The sequence below is a fragment of the Camelus ferus genome, chromosome 14, assembly GCF_009834535.1.
Source record: "Camelus ferus isolate YT-003-E chromosome 14, BCGSAC_Cfer_1.0, whole genome shotgun sequence".
In the NCBI taxonomy this organism is placed as follows: Eukaryota; Metazoa; Chordata; class Mammalia; order Artiodactyla; family Camelidae; genus Camelus; species Camelus ferus.
The window spans coordinates 67522363-67548552 of NC_045709.1; the positions used below are offsets into that span (position 1 = coordinate 67522363).

At 38.0% G+C, this 26190-nt stretch overlaps 1 protein-coding gene across 1 annotated transcript in view; it reads right to left on the reverse strand.

Annotated features, from left to right (window-relative positions):
• Nucleotides 1-24522, reverse strand: part of PCDH17 (protocadherin 17) — a 98423-nt gene extending 73901 nt beyond the window's left edge. Inside the window, 2 exon segments of the mRNA XM_006190086.3 lie at nucleotides 19478-21883; nucleotides 21885-24522. Coding sequence (XP_006190148.2) covers nucleotides 19478-21883; nucleotides 21885-22055 — 2577 coding nt within the window. The 5' untranslated portion in view covers nucleotides 22056-24522.
• Nucleotides 24523-26190: the final 1668 nt, after the last annotated feature.

Sequence of the window (26190 nt, forward strand, 5' to 3'; positions counted from 1 at the left end):
AATTCTATAAAAATTTAAATTTCCAAGAGAAAAACTTACTCACTGGAATTGAATTTCTGGTTTAAAAACAAAAGAGTAATTTTAAAGCATAATTATGGAAATTTAAGAGATAACATACATAGAATTTGAAAGACTTGTCCTCGGAAATGAGTATTACAAAGGAAAAAGCATTCTTAAATTTGAGGAAAAAATTAATTATTAATCAAATTTATGACTATTAGAGTCCTAGAATATTTTTCATCTCCCCCCTGAAATATAAGAATAAGTATCACATTTAAAATGTATGATTCAATGGAAAGAGTCTATTTCAGGTTGATGTTCATACCTGAAATTAAAATAAAGCTAAGTGTCTTTACTAACGTTAACATATTTTTAATTAAACATTAGCACAAAATGAAATGAAATATCTCTACTCTTTATCAGGCTGTCACTTAATACCTAATTCAAACATCCTCAGTTCCTGCTTTGCTTGAAGACTTTAATTCTAAAAATTTGTCTTTTCCAGTGAAGGAAGAAATTTCACCTTGAGAAGTACTTCATGAGACAATAGGCCAGCAATCTTCTCCATCTTATTTTGAAATAACAGATAATCATTTTGATTTTATTAGGAACTATTTATAGTCTACATGATGCGTTTTTTTTTAAACAAGCATTCAAATAGAAAAGAAAATTAAGAAATATCATTAATAGTAATGATTTACAAAGTTGGTTGGTGAACCCTGGCTACAGGGCCCACTATCTGTTTTTGAAAATAAAACTTTTGTAGGACTCAGCCATGCAGTATGGGTTATATGTTGTCTATGGCTGTTTTCATGATCCAATGGCAAAGTTGAGTAGTCGTGACAGAGACCTTATGGCCCACAAACACTAAAATATTTACTACTTGGCCCTTAATAAAACAAGTTGCAAGTCATATAATTAACATTTTTACTCTACTCACTCCTGTAGATAAAATAGTAATGAGGCATTTTCACATATGTGCTATGCTTAATCAGATTTAGGAAAAAACACAAGTCATTTTCATCCTCTATAAGACACAGACTTCCTCACAGAGTCTGCATTTGGAAGGTAGCTGATTGAAAAACGTTCATATTTGTTAAGTGGGTTTAGGTTTCAGGTGATTTGTAGTATGTTTATATTTGATTCCAAACAATGTAAAACTGCAAAAACAGTACCATCATGGGAAACCTGAAAACAAAATGCACTTAAATGCATGAAGTTTCCTAAATTACATTTCAAGTTCCTCTAGAGTGTACTTAGAATAAAAGTAACCCATTCTTTCCCAGAGAAAAGAACTGTCCAGTTCTTAGTCCTTTGTCTCCTGTGCTTCTTTACATATTTTATAAAGTGATGTCATCACTGTATCTCAGCCCTTCCAAATCTATTATTTCCTTTCAACCTCACCAGCTGGGGCCGTTATAATTATTTCCATTTTATGCATGGAGAAACTGAGGCCTGTGGAATTCATGAAAATTAGCTGGAAGTCCCATTATGAGTAAGCAATATGAACAAGTTTCTTTTGACTCAAAATTGTGCTCTCTTTCAAAAAAAAAAAAAAAACCCTGCAAGTATTATATTATTCCTCTTGCTTTTGTGTGTATTGTACTCTGCTTTCTATTCTATTCTATTTATCATTGTCTATTATACAGATTATTTTCATTCTAATAATGCTTGTTAATCAACACTCCCTACAAAGTTCTAATACCAGGTCACACCTCCTTGAATGGCTTTGTTCCTGTAACTGTTCAACTCTGAATTAAACACAAATGAAAGGCCTAATGTCTACTGGACAATGTTGACTGGAATAAAAGAATCAAAGCCAGTTCCATCACACTATCACACAATCAAAGCAAATCTGAGAATCTTGGTCTGCTTCTGGACTCTTAAAAATCTGGAAGTATTTTCACTGTGTAGAACTAACTACAGAACCTCCTGACGCTACTGCTGGTTTCCCGTTTGAAAGACCCTGTCGCACTGTGATATACGTAGGTCCCTGGAGATTTTTTGATGCTTACTGCGCGGAAGCCTTAACGAATTCTCTTCCAAATTGACCTGCAATCTAGGAACTAAGCTGCATTACTACATAGGGGCAATTTTCATGCTATAAGATGTTCTCACACTCGATGGATACCTCAACAGAAATGCACGTCAAACATGATACCCCAACTGGTGTAGGAGGAAAAACCCTAAACTCTGAGTCAGATGACATTAGTTCTCTATTCCTAGCAAGCTGTGGTAACATTTCTGTGCTTCAATTTTCTCACATGAAAAGAAGTGTAAATGAAATCAGATGCTGTCATATGTCTCTGACTTCCTAGTATTCACTGCCCTACACCAGTTCTTTTGTGGAAACTTTTTTTTTTCCATTTCTACCTGGTGTGGGCTTTTCTTTCTACAAGTTCTCCCTGCCTAAAAAGCACAGTTCTTGACAAGGACTTGATAACATCTTTCCACTTTAGAGTTTTTTTCAGTAGTTTAAGAAGTTTTAGATATCTAGAAACCAATTTTTGCAAGATAGTCTACCAAAAAGTGGTCACATTTTAAAATGTCCAGTTAACATTCAAACAAAGGTGACCATTCTTGGTTTAAAGAGGTCAAAATATAAATTTACAGTAAAACAAACTGTCATTCCAGTAAAGTCAATTTTTTATAATCACAAGTAACTGAGAATAAAATTGTACTCTTGTGAATAATAAGACCAACTAAAATATTGTTTTTATAGAGAATATGCCTGCATACCAGTACATTAAAATACATCTGCTTCAGAATTTTTTGTCTTTTGTTGTTAACAATAATGATTATGTATTAATGTTCATTCAGAATTTAGAACTGTCAATATTCTTTAGAAGTAGAATCATATTTCATCTTCAATACTAGTAACAGTCCTATGAGTAGCAAATATCACTAAGCCCAGTAAGAAAACGAACAAACAACAAAAATTAAGAAATGTGCTCCGGACTGAAAAGCAAGTTTTTTTTAAATCAAGTCCTTGGCAACAGAATCTCATTGTAAAGAATCTGTCAATCAGAGAGTAACTGATTATATGAATTACAATATATCCATTAAGTGGCCCAGAATTCCACCACTGTTAAGCTAATATCAAACTACGTTATTGACACAGAAAGATATCTATGCTATATTTATATAATTTTAAGCAAAAAGCAGCTTAATAGGTTTTGCATATATCATTTTTTAAAATTGAATTGTAGTCAACTATAATATTGTACAATATCTACCACTTATTGTAAAAATCTAGTTGCATGTGTATATGTTTGTATGTCATGTATTACTCATCCCAGTGAGGACTGGTACAAACCTCTAAGTTAAACACTAATATTTCTTCAGTTAAAAAATGTTAATATTAACATTAAGTGGAATAAACAAAGATATTAAAATAGCCTTAAATCAGTTCGGGTCTCAATCCTTTGGATTTGATAATTAGAAAAGAGACTGTGAATCTGAACCAAAAAAGTTCGCAGTAGGTAACTCTAAGAACTAAATTATAAGCAATTATGACTTTTTAAATGCAACTTTCTCTATGTTCAATCCACAAGCATGTAACGAGTTCTTACTATACACCAGGCACTGTTTTAGGTATTTTTTTTAGTAGAATTTTTGCAATAAATAAGCATCTCTTTTAAAATTATGGAAAAAATATATAGTCACCTAATTTTTTTAATAAAAAATAAAAACTCAAAGTCATATAGCTTGAAAACAACTTGAAGTTATCTTAATGAAAAGACTGAATTTTTGCATATCAGGGTTTTATAATAGTTGTTGGTTTTCCTAAGAGGAAAAGCTCTTCTTCTAAGGAAACTATAGGCTTGCTAAAAATCAAAGAGGAAAGGAGTGACTGGCCCTGTGGTCATATGTAGCCAATTCATCCCTGGAGGCTGATGACAAAATCCCAGTTGGATGTTAGAGTTGCTGAAATCCAAAAGGCGCTGGACCAGCAGAGTCTGGATCTTAACCACATTGGTCTAGAGGCACAGTTTTAGTGAAGCAGATCCATCTTCAAAATGTATCATGAAAAAAAAATTCAATTTCCCCAAATCTATATATTTACATCTCAATTTTCCTTGAAGAACTCTTCTTTATAGGTTACATCTAATTCTGTGTTTTTAAAAATATTACATCTCCTTTTTTTTGGTACAGTAGATACATTTTTGTATAAATACAAAACACAAAGTAGATAATTTCCCCACAGGAGATTTAAAAAGCAGAAGACTTGTTTTCTTCACTGTTAGCCTGTTTTCTTCTTCCTTCTTTTCAAAACAGGGAGTCAAGTTGTCACATATAGTTTGACAAATAGGATTTTCCTCTCTCTGAAGGAGCATGAGTTTATTCAAGCAGAGTCAAGTAGTTTATAAAAGCTATTCATTTCAGATAAAAAAGACAAAGTATAAACTTCTTCCTGGTCTAGTGTGATTTAAGGATCCTGATCTCCTTTTTCTTGAGAGGCCAGGACATCACAAATATGAAATGGTGCACCTCGTAGCTTTAGTGCATAAATAGCTCAAACTGAAAGCGTAACAATGAGCTCTCCATCTATTATCACAGAACCAATAAATAAGCATAATGAAAATCATGACACATTATTACGTTACTCTGCATTGCCTCTCTTCATTAAAAAAGAAAGGATGAGTGCATTTGAAATAATTTCACATGTCAAATGACATGTAAGGCCTTGCAAGTGAGAGGATGCTGGAAGGAATATTTGTAAAAGGTAGATGTTTGGTCCAAGGTGGCTGAGATCAAGGTTAGGGTAAGAAGTATGAGGACTCTGAGTAGTCACGACTTCACACCAAAATGGCAGAGGCAGAGTATCCACAAAATTTACATCCTTCACCCTCGCCAAGTGTCTTCTCATATTTAGAAGTCAACAAAATACTCGTTAAAAATCTTTAGAAAAGAGCTTCCCTATCAATTAGCCCTTAAACAGATTCGACTTTTTCAGTTTCCATGCTGATTTAATATCCTAGATCATATTTACAGCACTAGCTTGTGCATCAGAAAGATTTGAATCCTATTAATGGAGATAAATGGTGCCAAAATAATCAGCTTCATACTTAACAAGTTTCCAAGTATTTGGAAAAGCTGAGAAATGGGATTATAAGGTTAAGCTATGTACATCTGGCTCGTAACTATATAAATATTTCTGAAATTTGATCTCATGGGCTGAAGAAACACCTGTCTAATCACAATTCTTTTCCAAGTTACATGAACTTCAGTGAACAGAGCAGCACACAAAAGCCGACATGAAATCATGATCAATTTCCATAATGTACTCTTCGTGTTAGGCATGTAATTTTATCATACATCACCCCTCTGAGCGAAGGCATATTTTAGGAAGGTTCTTTGATATCATACTCATGTTGGTGAAAAGGGTTGGGGAGTGCCAAAAATTCTGAAATTAAGGGTAATCACCTGAAATGCTAAATACTGCTTTTTTTCTTATGTCATGGTAGATGATTTTAGTGTAACTGGATGTTGTAAACATAAATGTAGTGTAATATGGACCCAGGAATCATTAATGAGAAGCAGGAGTTTGTGAATGAAACAACAGTAAAAAGTTTACTGGTCCTTCTAGTTAATAGAAACCTTAATGAAGTGGAACAGTTGTTGCTTTAACCAGATACAGGATTAAATAACTATGCTGCCTCTTTGTCAAATATATGCCAGCCCATTAAGCCTGATTTTCTTTTTTGAAATTTTGTTCAAGAAGGCAATTGGGTTAAAAATGTACAGAATGTGGCTCTTATTCAATTAACTTCAAATGTCCAACTTGAAAACATAGACTTTGGAACTGTGATCCAAAATGGTAGCTAAAGGTCAATGAATCAAATTTCCAATCATATTTCCTGGGAGCAGATGGATGTAATAAAACCTAATGATTGAATTTTAAATGCTTTCATGCACCTTTTATCTGTTTCCCAACATGTTGACTCTACCTTAATGCTCTAACAAGATAATAGGTTTATTACAATTAACCAACTGAAATGATATCTCCATTTTCCAATTATTCATATCATATTACCTGGGGATATTGAATCAGAGCTCCTTCCTACTCCTACCTCAAGTGCCTTTCCATCAGCATCCCACACTTCCACCAAACAAAACCCAAACTATAATGTCATTAAATAACAGATGTGTCCATGGAGATTTAATTTCTCTATTTAAATGATGAGTATTTAAAATAAAGCTCAAATTCACTGAGGCTTAAATTTCAAATGAAAATTATTTTAATAAATGTGTTGACTAAGTTTTACCATACATTTCCTTTCCTTATGTTACGATCTGGCATGTTAGTCTATTTCTCTGACCTGCATAGGCATAAACATATAAAGAAGATTTATCAAGAGGTAAAAAACTAAGCATTCTATTTTCGGGAGTGGCAGATGGAGAATTCTATCTCTACTATACCTCAATAGAGCACAGTCCTGCCTGAAGAACAAAAAGAGGGAATCATGTGGAGAGGTTTATTTTATTGTTTTTATATAAAAAGAAAATCAACACTTTACTTCTTAAAATATATTCTCAAGTCTCGATGAGAGAAAATCTAAGAAGCTTTTGAGTTTTAACTAAATACACATTAAGGTTCTTGTCTACTACATGCATTTCAATAATGCTAAACATAATATTATTCAATTCAACCTATCTGAAATCTAACCCACCCCTATCTAGCTCCACTCTGTAAAATCAACTATGTGAATCTCATGTCCAAAATCACGTAGAGTCTGCTCTCCATGTCCTCAGGTTCCACATCCTCCAATTCATCCTCAGAAGGAAAATATTAAGGGAAAAATATTCCATAAATTTCCAAAAAGCAAAATTTGAATTTCCTGCACTCTGGCAACTATTTACTTAGCATTTACATTGTATTCACAACTATTTACAGAACGTTTACATTGCATTTGGTATTTTAAGTATCTAGAGGTGATTTAAAGCATATGAGAGAATGTGTGTAGGTTATATGCAAATACAGTGCATAAGGGACTTGAGCATTCTCTGATTTTGTAATCCTCTGGGGTCCTGGAACATATGCCCCACAGATACCAAGGGACAACTGTATAGTTAAATATTAATCTGGTGATAAACACTAGTATATATACCCAAATTTTAAAATATACATTTGTTATATGTAAATGTGCAACGTTTTTAAGGTGTCCCTGTAAAAATATATTTTCTCAATATCACAAAAAAAGAGAGCAGAGGGCAAAGATAAGAAAATAGTTAGAACAGGTCAGTATATAAGGCATAAATACTAATTCCCTTCCATTTGCTTCACTCAAATTGTGTTTTGATAATACTTTTCAAATATTGAAATAACTTTTTGAAATGTTTAAACAAATGATTCATGTGTTTAGATTATATGGTTTTAAGTGAAGGCTAACTAAATTCATAAAAACTGGTATATTTTGCAAAACATTCACATTTTTACCAACATTATTAGGAAGTCACATTTCCACATTTCTCAGCCTTATTCTTTTTTTTTTCAAAGCATGTATGCTGGTTCAAGAAAAAGCACATTCTGAGATATGAGTATAATTCAGACAGATTATGAAATATTGCAGGCCCAGCCTCTGATCGACTGACTGTGTCTGAGGGAATAACTATATGCCCCTGACACAGGGGCCTTTTGTAGTGACATGAATTCAAGACTCAGTCTGGCTTCCCACATGGAGAGAGCAGCACTGATGGCTGATGGGACTTCTTCCCCAAATGTTACATATTCCAGGGTGAATTTACAGATGGACTTGAACTACAGTGTTCAGATAATTGTGGAGATAAATGGCCCCATTGAGCACTTGTTATTTGTAGTCTAATCTTATATAATATTTGCACTATTAATCTTTCAGAAAGTCTTTCTTTTCTTTATGAATGGAAATTGACAATGAATCCTAAACTTCTTAGGTTCGTATTTCTATGCTCTTTTCTATTATTTTTGTCCGTCATTTTGAATCTCAGCTACACTGGCAACTGAGGATAATTAAATTTTTAATATGGTTTGAAAGCTCATTCTGTTTGAAGCCTTTATTCTACCAAGCCTCCTTATTTTTGATATGGATTTTGCAATCAACAATTAAAATTCAGATAAATAGTAATTAAGTCCTAGAATAGCTGAAAAGTAGTAAAGTATTTCAATTAGGAGCTCTTTAAATTATTTCATTATTTTTTCTTGAATTAATGATTATAGATTGAATAACTGCAGGTCGTGGATATATTTTAAATGATACTGAAATGGGCAACATACTGTTTATATGAATGCTTAGCTTGTGTTTACTCGAGATGTGCATGAAAATTCTTATCACCTTCATGAGATAGCCTCTGAAATTTTGAGAAGTTTTGTAAGTCGGGTTATTATTATTACATACATTTGATAACTGCCCATGGTAATTTTCTTTTTCCATTATCAGATGGCAAATGGTTGGGGTCAAAGTGATAAATTCATAATAAGAATTATATATCAACAAATACAAATAAATGTATTCCCCAAATTACCATTTATGGTTTATTTATAATTTCATTTCATTAAAAAATCATAGAAAAATAAGTATATTTTTTAATTTCATGACAAGTCTCCATAAATATAATTATCTTAATATTAATTAAAACATAGAAAAAAGGATCATATCAGTTTAATTTACTGGAGCTGTATGATTTTTAAAGCCTTAACATAAGACATAACTGAACTGCATAGTTTCAATACTTCATAAACCATACCAAGTAACAGAACAAAAGATGAAAGATATGCTACTAGTAGTACTATTTTTTTCTTGATATACTATGTATAAACTTTGGATTTATGTATAAATATGTATACACACACAGATTTATAAATACATTAAAAATTCTGTGAAAGCATTATGCTCATAATTGTGAAACTTGATCACCTGGTTTTTTTTTTGTTCATGAATTGCTAATATTATCTTTAGAACTATAAAGGAATTTTCATCGTAGTTATTAAAAAGATAGAAACTATAAATAAAAATTGTTATATGTGCCACCTTCAAATAAATTATTTACCAACAGATTGTTATTTCAGTATGTTCTTATGAATAATATCTTAGATTGTGACTTCAGTAACTTGTAGGCTTGAATCCAAGTTCCAGCTCATATCTGATCAGGATCATAGAACATTACAAATAATTCATATTTTTAAGTGCCCACTATGTATTAGAAACTATGCTAGGTTCTCTCAACTACAGTAACAAAGATGGATGTGGTCACTGTCTCACTATCCCCAAGCATTTTCCTATATACATGGCTTTGTGCCAAATGACTAATAAAGAATTACAACACTGACCCAGAGTTTTAAAACTGTTCAGAATTAATAACATTAATTATTTTGTATGTAGATCAATTAGACCTTTATTATGAATGGAGTTTACATACCACAACCAAAAGAAGGAATGAAAGGAAATTGATCAAGTGGTAAATCTCCTGTTAGCCATCCAGTCTCCATATTTCTATGGTGACTCTTTAAAATTCTTATGCATTGAGTAGCTTTAGGATCAAACATAGAATAAAAATACTTCCATTGACTTCTGTCGATTAGCTATTATTTTACATTTCAAAGGACTGCACTTTTCTTCCTACCTGCTAGTGAAAGTCCTGATTTCTGAACACTGACAAATGGTCCTACTACTATTTACTTCAAACTTAACCAAGCAACAGGGAAGTGTGGTGGGAAATATTGCCTACTCCTTTGCTGAGACATTACATGTCAATGTTTCACCTAAGGCAAAATTTAATGGCTGACTTGTGGGTCTTCATTTCTAGAGATTTATTATGGAAACACTGGCATAACCTTTAACCAGAGCAAACAGAGCATCTCTAATAGGCAGGCGGCACCAAACCTAAAAATGCACAAGGAACAGAAAGATCCTGGCAGAAATTAATCTGCCATTTTCACACATCTGCCCAAGGGAAGTATTGTAATTGCAAAAATTTACTCTAAGACTGCTGAGACTCATAGTAATTATGTTTCTCTCTTTCTTTTTTTTTTTTTTTTTTATAGAAATAGCCACAGGTGGTAACAAATTGGGTTTTGAGATGGGGAATGGGGCATGCATTCTAACCCAAATTACTATGTAATTGTCTTGATTATAAAAAATTGTGGAAAGTCTATTGCTCAAAATCAGGGGGGAAAAAGGGTCTCCTTAAATGTATTCCCTGTCTTTTAGTTTCTCCTCACTTAGGCATATTGCTTCATTTGTTAGTATTGGCATATCTGATATCAGGGCCACACTGCAGAATAGGCTTTTGTCAAGAACGCCCACAAAAGCCTGTAGGTTGGATTTTTTTAAGTGGGACAGTTCTCTTATTTCCTATTTTAGCATCATCTAGGGATAAACAGTAGCTTTCCTAGAAGTTCCAGGATCTGGAATTTTAGCTAATAATTACTATCCATGCATCTGCAAACACTAAAAAGGCAAGGTTATACAATTGTCAGTCTATGTGTTATATTAAATTATTTCCTAGTTTTCACATCATACTTGCTCTCAATAATCCTGTGTCTTAATCTGTATTTGCATTAATGCATTACCACCAACATATTTTCATTGTTTCTAAAATTACAAATGCATTCCATGTGTACCATGCCAAGTAACAGTCTTGTGTAGCTTTTCTTATAAATCAGAAATTTCCAATTGAATCAACCAAGATTAAAATGAGATGAAGCATTGGTTTTAAAACAAAAAGAAAAAAGTCATTCATATTTCACAAGGTCATGCAAAGCTAAAAATAATAATAAAAATAAAGCAGTCAAGTGTCTTGCTTTGAAACTTTGTGAAAGCAAGTTTGCATGTAATCTTTAATTCTGTCTTAATGGGGGTGTTAATAATGATATACAGTTGATTTCTCTTTCATTTTGCATGACTTATAACTCCTCTTATTCACCTTCTTAATGCAATAAGTTGATTGGGCTAAACAATTTTTAAATAGAATCAAAACTGCCAAAGCAAAATAGAATTTTTTTGCCCCAAGAAGACACTGAACACAATTCACTAATATTTAGACAATACTCTGGTTTTCTTTTTTTTTGCTGACAGAACTACTGAAATCAAAGCAAATTATTTTTCAAGTTGCTCAGAAAGTTTTATGACTAATTTTCATTTAAAGATGTATCAGTAAGCAATTATCAAATTTGAACCAGAACAAATCCTATTTTGAGGCTAATTCCTGTTTTTCCAAAATATTGTTGCTAGCATTCTTTCTCAGTAAACTTTGTTAAGATTTTAAGCATATTATTTCTTGAACATTCTAAATTCTTACTGTTACCTTACCTACTGAAGTGAGGGCATCAGTAAAAGTACATTTTGGCCACTTTATACTGCAAGTTAGATAATTCTTCTCACGGTAATCATAGGTGAATTGCTTTTATAAATATCAGCTCTGGAAATGCAATTGCTTTGGTGTTGTGAGAAAAGCAAAACAGCACACATCTATCAAGTATGCAGTCCTAAAATAACCTCAGTATATCCTGGTAAAATATGCTGTGTGTAAAATAAAATGAAGAGTAAAGATATTTATATTGGGGTCTGTGAAGAGAAGAGGAATAGTATATCTTAAGGGTGAAAACTTATATTTTAAGCTTCAAAAGTGATACAAATGTTCGTACTGCAACTAAATACAAATTTAAGAAATTTTCTAAGACACTGATAGTCTTAAATTGGAATACAAAAATAAAAATGAAATTTTGACCTCATGAACATTTCTGCCTACAATAAAGTAACTGTTGCTTTTCTGCTTTAATAATAATAAAAAAAAAGCTACTGAAATTTAGGGTAAGTGTCTGTACTTCAATTTGAATTTTTATCAAATTGGAGGACATGAAAATTCTACATATAACTCAATCATTGCTTAGCAATAGTTATTAAAGATTCAGGTAAAAATACTATAAAAAGTATACTAATTAATGACTTATGCTTAAATTACGATTTTTAAAAGTTATCACCAAAAGATGCTAAAGAAAACATACCAAGGTTGTTGGAAGGAAATTAGTTACTTAAGTTACATTATAAGCTAAATGTTATTTTAAAATATATATGCTATCAAAATAGTATTAGAAACTTTGAGAATGTAAAGTCATGATCTACATTATGTATTAATATAATTTACAAACATGTATCCAGTGTTTCTTAAAAACAGTACATATCTACAAAACAATTATGAATGTGTAGCTTTGAAAAGTTGAAATAGAGTTTTAATGCTCACACTTTCATATTCCACAAAGGCTGCTTTTAGCTGATAAAGGAAGTAAACAAGAAATTGTTCTTAAAATGGTCCCTTTAATGTGTTCCACTAATTAAAAATCAGTCAAAAACATTGCAAGTCTAAAAAATAATAAATACTGCTCAGACAGGGTGTATTCCACCAAACAGAAGCTTGCAAGATTCTATTTATCTTTACTTGGCCTATTTTTTACCCAACATGGACATGGTTCATGACTATTTTATCGAATAGAAACATAAAGTAAATAACTCAGGTCTTTAAGTATTTCAAAATGACTGAAATAAAATGCATTTATAATACCATCAAATTATTTGAATATATTCCATTCCCCTAATCAGACCAAAGTCTATTTATGTAGATGAGTTAACATCTAAAAGTCTCATTTATCCAACCTGTATTTATCCTTTGATCACAAAGCTTGTTAACTTAAACGGTCTTTTATTGTTACGATTCGTTTCCTCATAATTATGCTGTTTAACTGCCTTATTTTTTGAATAAATATATGCAAACGTGCCAATCATATTTAGCACAGTTATGCTAGATGCTCAATGAACTGTAAGAGTCATTTCACTACAATAAAACTCCCTGGAATAGATCCAGGGCAGAGCCTACAAATACCAGTAATCAGAATGTCACTAGGACCAGAACAGACAAATAAAAGTATGTTACATGTATATCAATAGATTCTCTCAAACACTGTCTGAAACCAATTTTACAATCACTGGAAGAACATGGTGCACACAAGTGAAAAATGCCATCCACACTGCAACAATTTTGCATCTATATTTTGCTATAGCTTTTTTTTTTTTTTTTTTTGCTTTAACTTAAAAGTATTGAATTGATACTTCTGCAGTAGCAAGGACAGAAGAGAGCAAGCTTCTTAGTCACAGCAGGGAATGTTGATGTCATTAAGGACTACTTTATTATAGATAATTTATTTCAGAAGATCAAAGGCTAGCAATCTATCACTGTCAAAGCTAGTGGTGAAAGCTATGACTAACTGTAAGATACTGTGTGCCAATGAAGGGAATTCTTGTCAACTTCTCCTTAGGTAAAATAGGTTGACAATAGATCAGTGTAGGTCTAATGAAGATTTAAAAGTGTTTTGTACGTGGGTGGCAGAAGTCACACTAACTTCAAATTGATAGGCAAAATGATCTTCCTGCTATTCTCTAACAAATATACAGTCATTGGTTGAAGGAATTCAGTACAAAAAAAAAAAAAAGTTTCCCTAATGGCTTTACTAAAATATGGCTTTAAGATAATGCCCTGAGGGATTTATTAAACAGAAGCATCACTGAGGGGAATACATTCTGGAGCAATGACTAATATCATAATTAGCAGGTGCATTTGTAAGAATTTACCCACTATTGAATGTATTACAAGACTTCTCAGCAGAGGGGAGTTAAGTTTCACTTCCTAACTGGCATGAATCTAGTTCTAGTGGCTTCACCTTCCTCCTGGGGTTTCATCATCAAGCTCCCAGTGTACATTCTCACAATGCCTCCAGCCATCCCACCATCCTCCCGAAAGAATCCGAAATTTGGATGAGATTTTTTTCCTCTAAATCTACATAAACGCCAATGTACTGTCTACTGAAGGCCAGCTGTTTCCTAACTACTCTGCTGTGGAATGACTGGCTCTACTTTAAGGAACTTCAAAATGTTTGAAGCTTTTAGACAGTAAGGTCATCAAGTTTTAACCTACTTTCAAAGAAAAATAAAGGTTTGAGTTCACTCTTAAAAAGAGGAGAACCACCTTTAAACTAAAAAAGTAGAAAAATGGGCTAATATTTGTGCTTGAGTTATACATTATACTGAAAATATAAAGACATTTATACATGTATACCCATACTTTACTTTTGCCAGGAAGTTTTATTGTTCACATTTTCATAAATATGGGCAGAGCCAGCCTTCACTGCAGTAAATGCATGTAAACCCTTATTAATCCCAAAAAATGGTATATTCTTAATTTATATCTTTTATATTTATAAATACATGTCTACTGCATTATATCACATAAGCAGCGCTAACAGTGAAAAATTTGAAACCTGATAACGGTAGTGAAACATGACACGGTATAAATATTATATTTTTAAACAGTATCAAATATTTATCTGGAGATTTTTAAGTTTTTTTTTCTTTAAAAATATGTATATTTCTTAGTCCATTAATAGAGGTGATATCTGGGATCATTTTAAGAATAATTTATTTATTTTAACCTTATATATAAACATGCATCTATGCACCATAAAAGTAAATAATATTATTATAACATCAACTTTATTGAGAAAAGTTTCTGGAAAATATGTTTTATTTTATTTTAATTTTGGGGTCTGTCTTGATCAATATAGTTACAGGCAATAGATAGTGTTTTAGAACATGTAAATTTTTTTTCTTGACTAAAAAGTATGTTCAAGCACTTGAGATAGGAATTTTAAGGCATACTTTTCTACAATCTGATATTTTTCATGAATCGCATACAGCCTTAAATAACATGAAGATGACAAGAATAAAATTCCAAAGTCCTCTGTGCAGATTTATATATGACAATATTTATTGAAATTATAAAATTCTCATAGAACTCAATTAAATTTATATAACTCACTCAAATAACTTAAGTAAAATTAAAAATTATTGTATTCCTACATTTTTAAAAGATTGATGATTATCATCTCAGTGTAAGGATGATAAAGTATTATCCAGCTAATATTTTAGAAATGTCACTGGAAACTAAAAAGCTAATGGATAAAGAAGTTATTATATTATGAGTAGTTAAATCAAATAGTATTAAAAATGAGATTCTGAGCTTTCTAGTTCATATAGTAAAAATTATACCTTTTGTATTTTCATTTACTATAAAAGAGAAATGCACACATTTCTGTTGGAGCTGTGATTTTCATGAGTACACGCAAAACTAAGAATAAAAGTAAGAATATATTAAAAATGATGTTAATAATTTGGATTTTAAACTCCTCTCCAAAGAAATTCAAAACACCTTAATCGCTGATTATCTTTTTAAGTTTATTCCTACTTTATTTGTGCTACTTTTAATATATGGTAAAACAGAAAAATACATTTTATGATTGTGTACTCCTGTTAATCTGGAGTAAAAATACATCTTATCTTATAAGAAACTTCAAAAGGCAAATGGACAAGACAGTCCTAAAGGCCTGCAGTGAGAAAGGGATATTCCCTTCCTACTCAGTCCACAAAAACCCCTATGAATAGAGACAGATATACATCAAGTTTATGGAAACAAATGCATATAACTAATCAAAACGTACCGTTTTATAATAATATTGCAAAAAAAATTTTTTTAATTGTAAGTGAAAAAAATTGTCGGCATACTTGTGTTTGTTACTGAAATCATTAATATACTAGAGTATGAAGTTTTGAAGATTGTGGTCTTGAGAACTCATCTGAGTCCCAAGTCAAGAATCTCTTGTGTTAGAGAAGCAGGAATAAAGACAGGTAACAGTTAATGTCTCTAGTAAAGGTATACTTTTTTCCTTTTACCCTTTCATTCTAAAATACTTAATTTCCTGTCGACACTATGATACTTTAGTCCTCTATGCCTCTATCTCATTTTTACATATTTGGATTGACTGTAAGCATTTACCATCTGTTTAATTCACTTTTATTGAAGAGACCACGCAGGTATAGCAAAAGGATTTCCTCTGCCAGCATAAAGAACCTAAAGTCAACCCCAATGCGAATCTTTTAAAATTGAACTGTAAAACACTGTGTAAGAATGTATTCCTTTGAAAAATTTATTTTAGTACATCTTATTCTGCTGGCTCAGTATATTTTCTTCTATGATAGCATATTAAAATGACTTGTAGTCATGCTCAAAAAAAAAAGTCTGAAAACACAGATGTTCAAACAAAACTGGTAATTCTCCCACCAATGAGAAGTCCCCAGCTTCCTCCCTCTTCTCAGCTAGGCCTTCGTTGAAAACACCTGTTGAAAAGTTACCCTAAGATTTAACAAATGATTCTTGCCAAGCCACGATCAGCAGTTACTCGTGACAATTATTAATGATCTCTACTTGATTTTAGATTTTCATACTAACACATGAAATAATTCACATGGAAGTTGCTCCTATGAACAGTGTTTTTTTTTTTTTTTATATAGATTTGTTGTAATGATCTATTTGCCTTACCTATGACAAGGTCTTTGTTCCTATTTTTCAAAATCACTTTCGTAGCTTTAAAATAAATAAAATATTCCATTATAACAATGTTGTATTATGATTCACACTATTGAGGGTACTTTCATCACTAGCCAATTGTTTAAACACTTCATAGACTGACTTGACTTGGGCTGAGAAACTTGGTGAAAACGTCTCTTCTCACAAACCATTCTTTCTACACAAGCTTACGTGATTATTCTGCATCCATTTCCAATAAAAATATTCTTATGCCCAAGAACCTAGAGATCTTAACCGTAGCATTTTAGACCCTGTGACTCATACAAAATCTTTTGAGAAATTTTAATTTGAGTTGTAACATGAGTCTTATAAATCCTAAAGTTCCTAAATTTCATATCACCACTCTCAACCAGTGTATTTCAAAACAGCTATGATATTATTTTCATTCCATCAGTAGAAATCACTGGGAACATTCTAACCAGCACAGATGCTGGAAAATCAAAATAACCTAGACCTAGTAGATTTAAGTCCAACTGCACTCTGTGGATTAAAATTCTTTCAGAAATACACATGAAATTAATAGTGTGTTTCTTCAGCAGGCTGTGTTAAATACACTTTAATAAATGCACTTGAAACAAGATTGTGGGATACCTGAACACTTTAATTTGAGCATGTCACTTCAGCACAAAGTGTTTGCAGCATACTAGTTTAAAAAAGAAAGGAAAAATGAAAGGTCACTGTAATCAATTTCCTTTGTTCTCCATAATAAGCATTGAGAAAAACCTGACACATTTAAAAGGAAATTAACCTATTAGGAATTTTAAAAGTATCCTTTATAGGACTGCAAAAACTCAATAGGAAAAATTAAATAAATAAAGAGCCTGTTTTAACATTGTGTACTGAGGATATTTCCAGGGCAGGAACAGTATGGGAAACTGAACCACTGTGAGAAAAAAAAAAAAAAAATCAAGAAAAACTTCTTCTGTGTCTTTATGGCTTGAGTTAAGATTCGGGAAGAAACGGAATAGCAAGGAAGTTTGTCTCCTTTGTTTTCTCTTCAAATTCTCTCTCTCCCTTCGTGTGTGTGTGTGTGTGTGTGTGTGTGTGTGTATGTGTGTGTGTGGTTTTCTTTGGCTCAAGTTTTACTGCTAATGAGAGGAATCATCATCACCATTATCCATCCCTTGGGCAGTGATCAGCTTCAAGAATATGGTGTAAACACAGTATAGGGATGCCTGCCCGCCACCCCCCTAAAACCTCCTGAATACTTCCATCCAAGATTGTTTCTCACTAATCTGACCAGGAATCAGGTTTGCTGAGAATTCTACTGTACAGACTTCGTTTTTACTGCACTCTAAATATGAATTCAATTCATAGTACTTGAAGTAGAAGAATAAACATTAGCCCTCTGTGATATCTTTGTAACTGTCAATGGTAAAAATGTAAGAAAGATATGTAACATATGTGTATTTATCAAATGACTACCATAGATCTAGAAATGTGTATTAACATATCTTCCTCTAAAGAAATTATCATAAATACCAGTTTTACACAGATTTTCAGACAAACTACAGTTTTTTTATGGGAGGAATTTCTTGTTCAGTTTTATATAGAACTCCAAAAAAACCATGATTACTGGTGTATAGCAAACACTGTAAAAAGTGGGATATTAATACTACAACTGATACTTCAGTATTCAGTCTCCCGTCAAGTACAACAGTCTGATCTACAAGGACATAATACTATTATAGAAAATATTTTGCTAAGTTTTAGTATTTGTTATACTTATGTTAGAAATTTAGAGATTATGAACTTTTACTATTCTGTTTGAATAATAAAAACATTACTGAATCAAGAGTCATTAAAAGGAGTTTGCTCTTTCAAAGCATAAAACTCTGAACAAATTATTTTCATTTGCCCCAAACTAATCTTTCTCTCAAAATGTCACTTTTAGTTAAACTCAATTGTGCATTTCAAGTATTGCTCATTCAGAGTAATCTGTAGCAACACACATTCATAATAAGCAAGAATTAAGTTTTTCCATGACACAACTCAATAGTGGATGAAAGAAACTAGGCAGTGACTAGACAGACACTATACAGGCACCTGCTGTTGTTAAGAGTCTAGTGTCCATGCTGGGTCAGTGAGGTTTTTTTTTTTCATATGTCAATAACTTTAAATTATACTATCTAATATATATCATGTAGATATGATGAAATTACACACAGTATGAAAACTAAATGCATCCTGGAATTATTTTTGGCACAAGTGCCTTTTGTGCAACTTTGCCTCCTGTTTTCAACAGCACAGAGTGAGTCTGCCGTTCTAGTATACTCTTAATCCCTCATTGATTCCAGGAAACAATACATCAGGAAAATCACAAAACAGATTTAAACTTTTCACAGAGACTTACTAGTCATTCTCCAGGGCCTAATATTTTCTCAAACTTTTCTAAGACCTTCAGAGCATAATTCACATTTCCAAAGCTTAAGCTACACTAATGCATTACGCTGCAGTTTCAGGTGAAGAATAAATGAGATTCACATCCTTTAAAACACTTTTGAAATATAAAACTGATTTTTAGGGGTTGTGAAAACTTAGCTCCAATTGATTCAGGCTCTGGAATTCTGACTGGTTGCTATGTTGTACTTCAAGTGGTTAACTTCTTGATAGTTGAGTGAACATTTCTTTTGGCGTCAGATTGTTTTAATGAACTTAAAGTAAATTAACTAAAACAGTATTTTTTCTACACTACGAATCCTTTTTTGGGGGGAAAGAAATGCAAACCAACAAATAAAGTAAAATAAACTATGAATACTTAACATTGGTAACATTTTAAAACCTCTAAAAATAAACTTTAAAATGTAAGAAAAGTAAGACATTTACATCTTGTAGATTTTAGCCTACATGGGAAGGGTTATGTATAGAATATCTTCTACACACAGTGGCAAAAGTTAAAATCATTTTCACTTAAAAAAAATTCCCCTCTCACTGCTGCTGGCAGTGTGGAGTGCCCTGTTCCAAAGATTTCAGGACAGCTCCCAACCAGCAAGAAAGTGAAGTTCCAGTTAGGCTAAAAGTCTCCTACCTGAATTATGGACATCCGAGTGGCCGGGGTCTCGCTCGCATTAGTCCCTTGTCCGGTGAAGCTGGTGTGGCAGCCCGCGTGCCCCTGAGGGACAGTCAGGTTGTTGGAGGCCGGTTTGAGATACATCACCTCCGACCTGGGCGAGCTGAGGGGCAGGCGGGTCTGGTAGTCGAAGTACATAGGGGAGGTAGCCAGGGAGGGGCTGCTCACCACGTTCATGACGTTCATGGCGTTCCTCTCCTCCACCTCGCTCTGCACCAGCATGATATCATTTTTGTTGATCTTCTTCTTCTTGCCCTTGCCCCCGCCCAGCTGCGGGTGGCTGTACTCGGCGATGCGGCAGTTGTAAGTGCGGATCTCCTTGTTCTCGCGCTTGCACTTGACGGCGATGGTGATCATGGCCGCCAGGAGGATGATGGAGATAGTGCTCAGAGTCACGATGAGCGGCAGCGACATGTCCCAGTGGTGCTGCTCGCCGTTCACCCGGGGCACCCCCTCGGGCAGGGAGCCGCTCACCGAGCGAATGATGAGCTTGGCCACTGCGGACAGGGTGGGCTTGCCGTGGTCAGTCACCTTCACCACCAGCTCCACCACCGGCGTCACGTCCTCCCAGAAGGGGTGAAGCGTGCGAATCTCGCCGCTGGACGGATCGATTTCAAACAGGTGGTCGTCGTTACCATCTACGATCTCGTAGGTGAGGCGCCCGCTCTCGCCGAAGTCGCTGTCAAGGGCGCGCACGGTGCTCACCAGGTAGCCCAGCCCAGCGTTCCGCGGCACCTGCAGTTCAGCCGTGTCGTTCTGCAGCGTGGGCAGCACGATCACCGGAGCGTTATCATTCACGTCTAGCACAGTCACCCTAACAGTGGCGTTGCTCTCCAAGTGCGCGGGCGCGCCGGAGTCCTTAGCGAGCACCTTGAACTCAAAAGCTTTGGTCTGCTCATAGTTAAAGGAGCGCAGGGCGTAGATGGCTCCGTTGGTGGGGTTCACAGACACATAGGTGTAGATGGACACGTCGCCGATGTGCGAGGGCAGGATGGAGTAGGACACTGTGCCGTTTTGGCCCAGGTCGGGGTCCTGGGCGAGCACAGAGCCCAGGTACTCTCCTGGGATGTTGTTCTCGTGCACCTGCAGCACATAGAGTCCCTTGGTGAAACGAGGAGGGTTGTCATTCTCGTCCAAAATCTTGACGGCGAACGACTTGGTGGAGTTGAGTGGAGGAGAGCCCCCGTCCCGCGCCACAATTGTCACGTTGTACTCGTCTTGTGTCTCGCGGTCCAGCGGGCGGTCAGTCACCACGGTGTAGAAGTTGTCGTAGTTCTCCTCCAGCTTGAAGGGCACAGAACCTCCCGGCCCGCCCAGGCCGCCGCCGCCGCCCGCCCCTCCTCCGCCCAGGACCCTGCACTGCAGCTGCCCGTTTTTGCCAGAGTCTCGGTCAGTGACCCGCACCAGGGCGATGACGGTGCCGGGCGGGGCGGCCTCGCTCAGCGCCCCCTGGCGCACGGAGACGAAACCGATGGACGGCGCGTTGTCGTTGCGGTCGATGAGCTTGACAGTGACCTTGCAATGGGCCGGGATGGGGTTGGGACCCATGTCTCGGGCCTGCACGTCGATCTCCAGCATCCCATTCTCCTCATAGTCCAGGTTGCCCTTGACACGGATCAGGCCGGTCTTGGGGTCAATGGAGAAGAGCTCCCGCACGCGGTCGGGCACATAGCTGCTGAAGGAGTAGATCACTTCGCCGTTGGGACCCTCGTCGGCGTCGGTGGCGTTCAGGTCAATGACCACGGTGCCCAGCGGGGCGTTCTCGGGCAGCTCTACCAGGTAGGAGGGCGCCTCGAAGACCGGGCTGTTGTCGTTAGAGTCAATCACCTTCACGTTGATCTGCACGGTGGCGGAGCGCGGCGGCTCGCCGCCATCCAGGGCGGTCAGAACGAGCGTGTGGTGGTTCTGCTGCTCGCGGTCCAGTGCCTTCTGGATAACTAGCTCTGGGAACTTGGTGCCGTCGCCGCGGGACTTGACGTCCAGCGCGAAGAGGCCGTGGTCGTCGCGCGTAAGCAGATAGGTGCGGAGCCCGTTCTCACCCGCGTCCGGGTCGTGCGCGCTGGTGAGAGGGAAGCGGGTGCCGGGGGCCGCGTTCTCGGAGATGTCCATCTCAGTCTGGTCGGAGGGGAAGGACGGAGCATTGTCGTTGATGTCCTGGATCTCCACCTTGATCATGCAGATCTCCTTGTCGTTGGCAAACACCTCGAGGGACAGCTGGCACTTGGCATTGTGGCGGCACAGGGACTCGCGGTCGATGCGCTGCTTGGTGTAGAGGAGCCCGCTGTCGGCGTCCACGTCCAGGAGGTGCGGCGCCGAGTTCTCCAGCACCCGGTAGCTACCCGACTTGCTGCGCCCGCCGCCGCCGCCGCCGCCGCCGCGCTTCTGCGGGCGGAAGCCCAGGCTGCAGTCGAGCATCCTTGCCGATGTTGCCGATCACCGTGCCGGCCCCTTGCTCCTCCGGTACGGAGTAGTTCAGGTTTTTGAGCGTCAGGGCAGGGGCCCATAGGAGGAAACAGCAACAGATGGAAAGGTACATCCCAGACCGGTGGGGTGTCGGCAGAAGCAGCCGGACTGGAGGGGCGAATGGATGGGTGCGCGCCAGCTTGGGGCAGTGTTCGCGCGCGACGCGAACCTCAAGTCTGTGGGTCCTTCCTTCCTTCCGCTCCCGGGCTGCGGCACCGGGCGGTCTCTCCTTATTCCTCTCAAGTTCCCCGAACCTGTTGATCTACAGCATCCGCACTGGGCGAGAAGCAGCAGCGCAGCGGAGCCGCAGGGGCACTGAGCAAGGCGGAGGCTCCCTGCGGCTGGGGGCGAGCCCGGGGCTTTGTCTCTCCCGCCGGGACTTCGGGCGACTCAAACTTGAGCAATGAGACCAGCGATAAGAAGGAAATAGCGTCTGGGAAGGATGATAATGAGCTAAAGAATCCGTAGGTTTTCCTCGCTCCCGCTAGGGCGCTGCAAATCCACTTCTGCCTTTTGCCTCCGGAATACTCTTCACATCGGGTGGGGGAGGGAGCGGGGAGGTGTGTCTTCAGGCAGATCGGAAAGTGAAATCCTTACTTGTTTCTCGCCTCCTGTGATGAAATTGATGGGGATGAGGAACAACGAAGAGAGTCAGATATATTTTCAAGCTTCCCCGGAGCCCTGTGAAATGTCTGCTTGCTTCGCGGGCTGGACTGTTTTCAGGCAGTGTTTTGCTGCATTTAGAGATCTAATCTTGCATTGCCGGCTGAGGCAGCGGCGGCGGCGGACTGCATCTCCCAGCCAAGATTTTTTTTTTTTTTTTCCTCTCTCTCTCTCTCTCCCTCTTCTTTCCGAGCAGCCAAAGGGAGGGGAGGAAATGCAGCGCAAAGAACTAGTGTCCCGATTTGTAGTTTCCTCCCTCTCCCAGGCTCCTCCCTCTCTTCCTCGGAAAAGGCTTTCCCCCAAGCCAAGAAAGCCACAGTCTGATCAGCGTTTGTGGTGTGAGTCTACTGGGAGGAGAAAAATATATAGATATATCTCCGCCTCTGTTCGTAGAACACACTCTGTGATTTCTCTACGCCAAGCCAGTAGCCGCCGCTACCATCCCATTCTCTCCCCGCGAGCCAGGACTTCTCTAGCTGCAGTTTAATTCCAGTTTTCTTTTCTTCCCAGACGAAAGGAAATCAACAGGCAACTCATGGTTGGATGTGCAGATTTGAAAGGGGAGGGGGAGGCGGAATAAAAAGGAAGGGGGAGCCACCCTCCCAGTGCTCGCACACACACTCTCCCTGTCTCTCGTTAGAAGGGAAACAGTCTCTGCATTCACAGGGCTGGGCTGTCAAGTGCCTCTCTTTTCTTTCTATTCAGCATCTCCTTCCAATGGCCCTGCCTCCCAGTCCTCTTCATCTAGAAAGGAAAACCTTGGCGAGAAATAAAAGTGGTGAATATTTGAAGCGAATGAAGTGCGGGATTTTTTTTTTTTTGCTTCAATTTTTTCTATAGTAGGAGGAGTGGGCTGGATGAAAGGAACACATCAAGGTTTGGCGTGATGCATTCTGCAGTCTCGCTCATACAGTCCGGGCGACTCGCTAGGGCAGCGGGCGAGGGGCTGCGGCCGCAGCGGTCCAGCCTGGGGCGCCCACCCCGGGGAGCTGCCGCCCGGGGGATGTTAGGCACAGGTCTGTCTACACATTATTTCGAGTTCTCGAAGCGCCTCGACATACGGGAATGACACATCCAGAAATGCAGGTGTTCCGATCTGCCCGATGAGTCAGAAGCAGCGGAACGAATCGTATTCACTCTCGCCTCATGGTCCTCCCTTCACAGACATTAGTTGTGGCTTCTTTCTAACGCTTTCTCTGACTCACTCTACAGAAAGAAAAGCCAGATTCATGTTTTGGTGAAAAAGGAAAAAAAAAAAAAAAGCGAGAGAAGGGAAGGGAGGGAAGGAGGAAGGTGAAGCTGAACCCAGCAGCACTTTTACTCTACCTCTTTCTGCCGGAGTCCGAGGCTCTGGAAAACAAGGCGTCTGTTTTGCTAGGTGTGTGTATTTATTTTTTAAAACCTTTCCTTTTGGTTAGGCGTGAGGAACCCACAAATCTTTCAGAGTCTTAGGAAAAAAAGAAAAAAAATCAGGATTACAATGACTGTTCAAAGCTTAGCCCCGCGTCACAGTTCACGGTTTTCCCCAGTGTTCTCTATTCACAAAGTCCAGCACCGGCGTGCGTAGTTAATTGTGCAGTCCGTTGTGGAGGGTTTTTTTTTTTTTTCCTCCTTTTCTGTCACGGGTGGTCTCTTTCAGTCTGGTGCCTGTCAGGATCAGCTCACAGCCTGCGAAAGACGTGCGGATTTCAAAGCAAATAAATCCATCTCCGCAAGCAAAGCTTCGGTGGAAATGAAAAGGTGAAAATTCAACAGTTGGAGTAGCGTCTCCCCAGCCGCCCTCCGCGCTGCCGCATCCGCCGGGCTCGCAGTCCCCGCTCTCTCCCCAGCGCCTCTTACTGACTGACTCTATTCACCTCACGCCGCCGCTTAAACATTGATACTGATTCCCTGCCAGCCAATCCGCGTGAGGAGCAAGGCCCTGCCCCCTCGGCCCGCGCCCAATGGAAGGCGGAGGAGAGACTGGCGGGGGCGGAGCCCGAAGCCCCAGAGCTTCCGAGCCATTGATTAGATCAGTTAGATGGGAGACCCGTCGGGCTAGTGGAGCCCTGCGCTCCGCCTTGGCGGCGGCGCCAAGGGCCTCGCCGCAGGGTCTCCCGAGTCCTTAACTACCAGGAGAAGCGCCTCCACCGTCTTCCTCTGGAAAAGACAGAATTAAAAAAAAAAAAGTTTGACAGCAATTTATTTATTTTTTTATCCAATGTACACGGAAACTGGAATCACAGCGTGCTTGCAGAATAAGGTAGCTGCAGTCTTCCTTCGGTATACACACACACACACACACAGACACACACACACACTCCCCGGCACCATCCAGCCACCCATACCAAGGGAAGCGCAGATCTTCCGGCTGCGCGTGGACCCGTCTCCAATGAGGTGCAGAGCGGTGTGCGTGTGTGTTTGTGTGTGCGCGCGCGAGGCGGGGGGTGTTTCTGGGGAGTGTGTTGTGCATTTCAGTGAGTGTGTGTAGACCCGAGGGTGCTAGCGTGCCGGCTTCTGCCTACGCTGCTGCAAACAGCTGCGAGCAACAACAATCAATATGTAACTTTCTCTATCCTCAGAGAAAAATCAGCTGTCCCCAGGCACCCTGGCAAGGAAAGTCACTTGATTATGAAAGTGTTTCAGAAGAAAAGCAGAAGCCCAGTGAAAGAGAGGCCGTGTCTCCCCAGAGGAAAAACGCCTCTCCCTTAAGGAGAGAGGCTTACGGTCAATTCAAGCTTTGTAGCTTGTTAAAACTCAAATCCGGCTAAATAATACTTAGGGCTTTACCCTTGTGAGACACTAGCAACTCTGCCCAAATACAAAGTAAAGTGAACATCCATATACTCACTCACAGTAGTTCTGGTGTATTGTTTACCTTGATCTTGTTGTTAAAGTTACACATGGCAGTTTGAATGTTATCTCATTAAGACTAAATAAGTCTTGATGACCACATTTGCCAAAGCCCCTATGCCTAGAAGCCGAACTAAATGTAAAGGCAGATCAGTGGGAGATCGCAGGTCAGTGGGAGATCTGTTAAAATTCATGCTTTCTAAGTAATAACACCACCACCACTACCAACACACACACACACACACACACACACACACACAGAGATAGAGAGAGAGAGAGAGAGAGAGACTCATGATTCATCTACTTCTTCTACAACTGCAGTTCCTAATCTCAGAGATTCTTTCTCTCCAGTTATCACAAACATCTACAAGCAAGGACTGCTTTGCTCCTTCTCCAGCCATTCTGGGAAAGAGTTAAGAATGTGAAAAGAAAATAGAAGTATTGAAATAGAAAAGGTGAGTGTTTTAATTGCTAGAGTATTTATTGATCACAATTCATAAATACTAAAATTAAGTTGCCATTTATAAATTGTGAATGACTAACGTACGAATCTGTAACATGAAGCATTCAAGATTAAAAGAAAATCAAATCCAGATCAATTACAAGAAAGTTCTGATGACTGTTTTTGGGATAATTGCTTAAAGATTCAGGCCAAGGAGCTATTTATTTCTCAGAGGATTCAATGAGATAACCTATAATGTGAATTTGCAGTC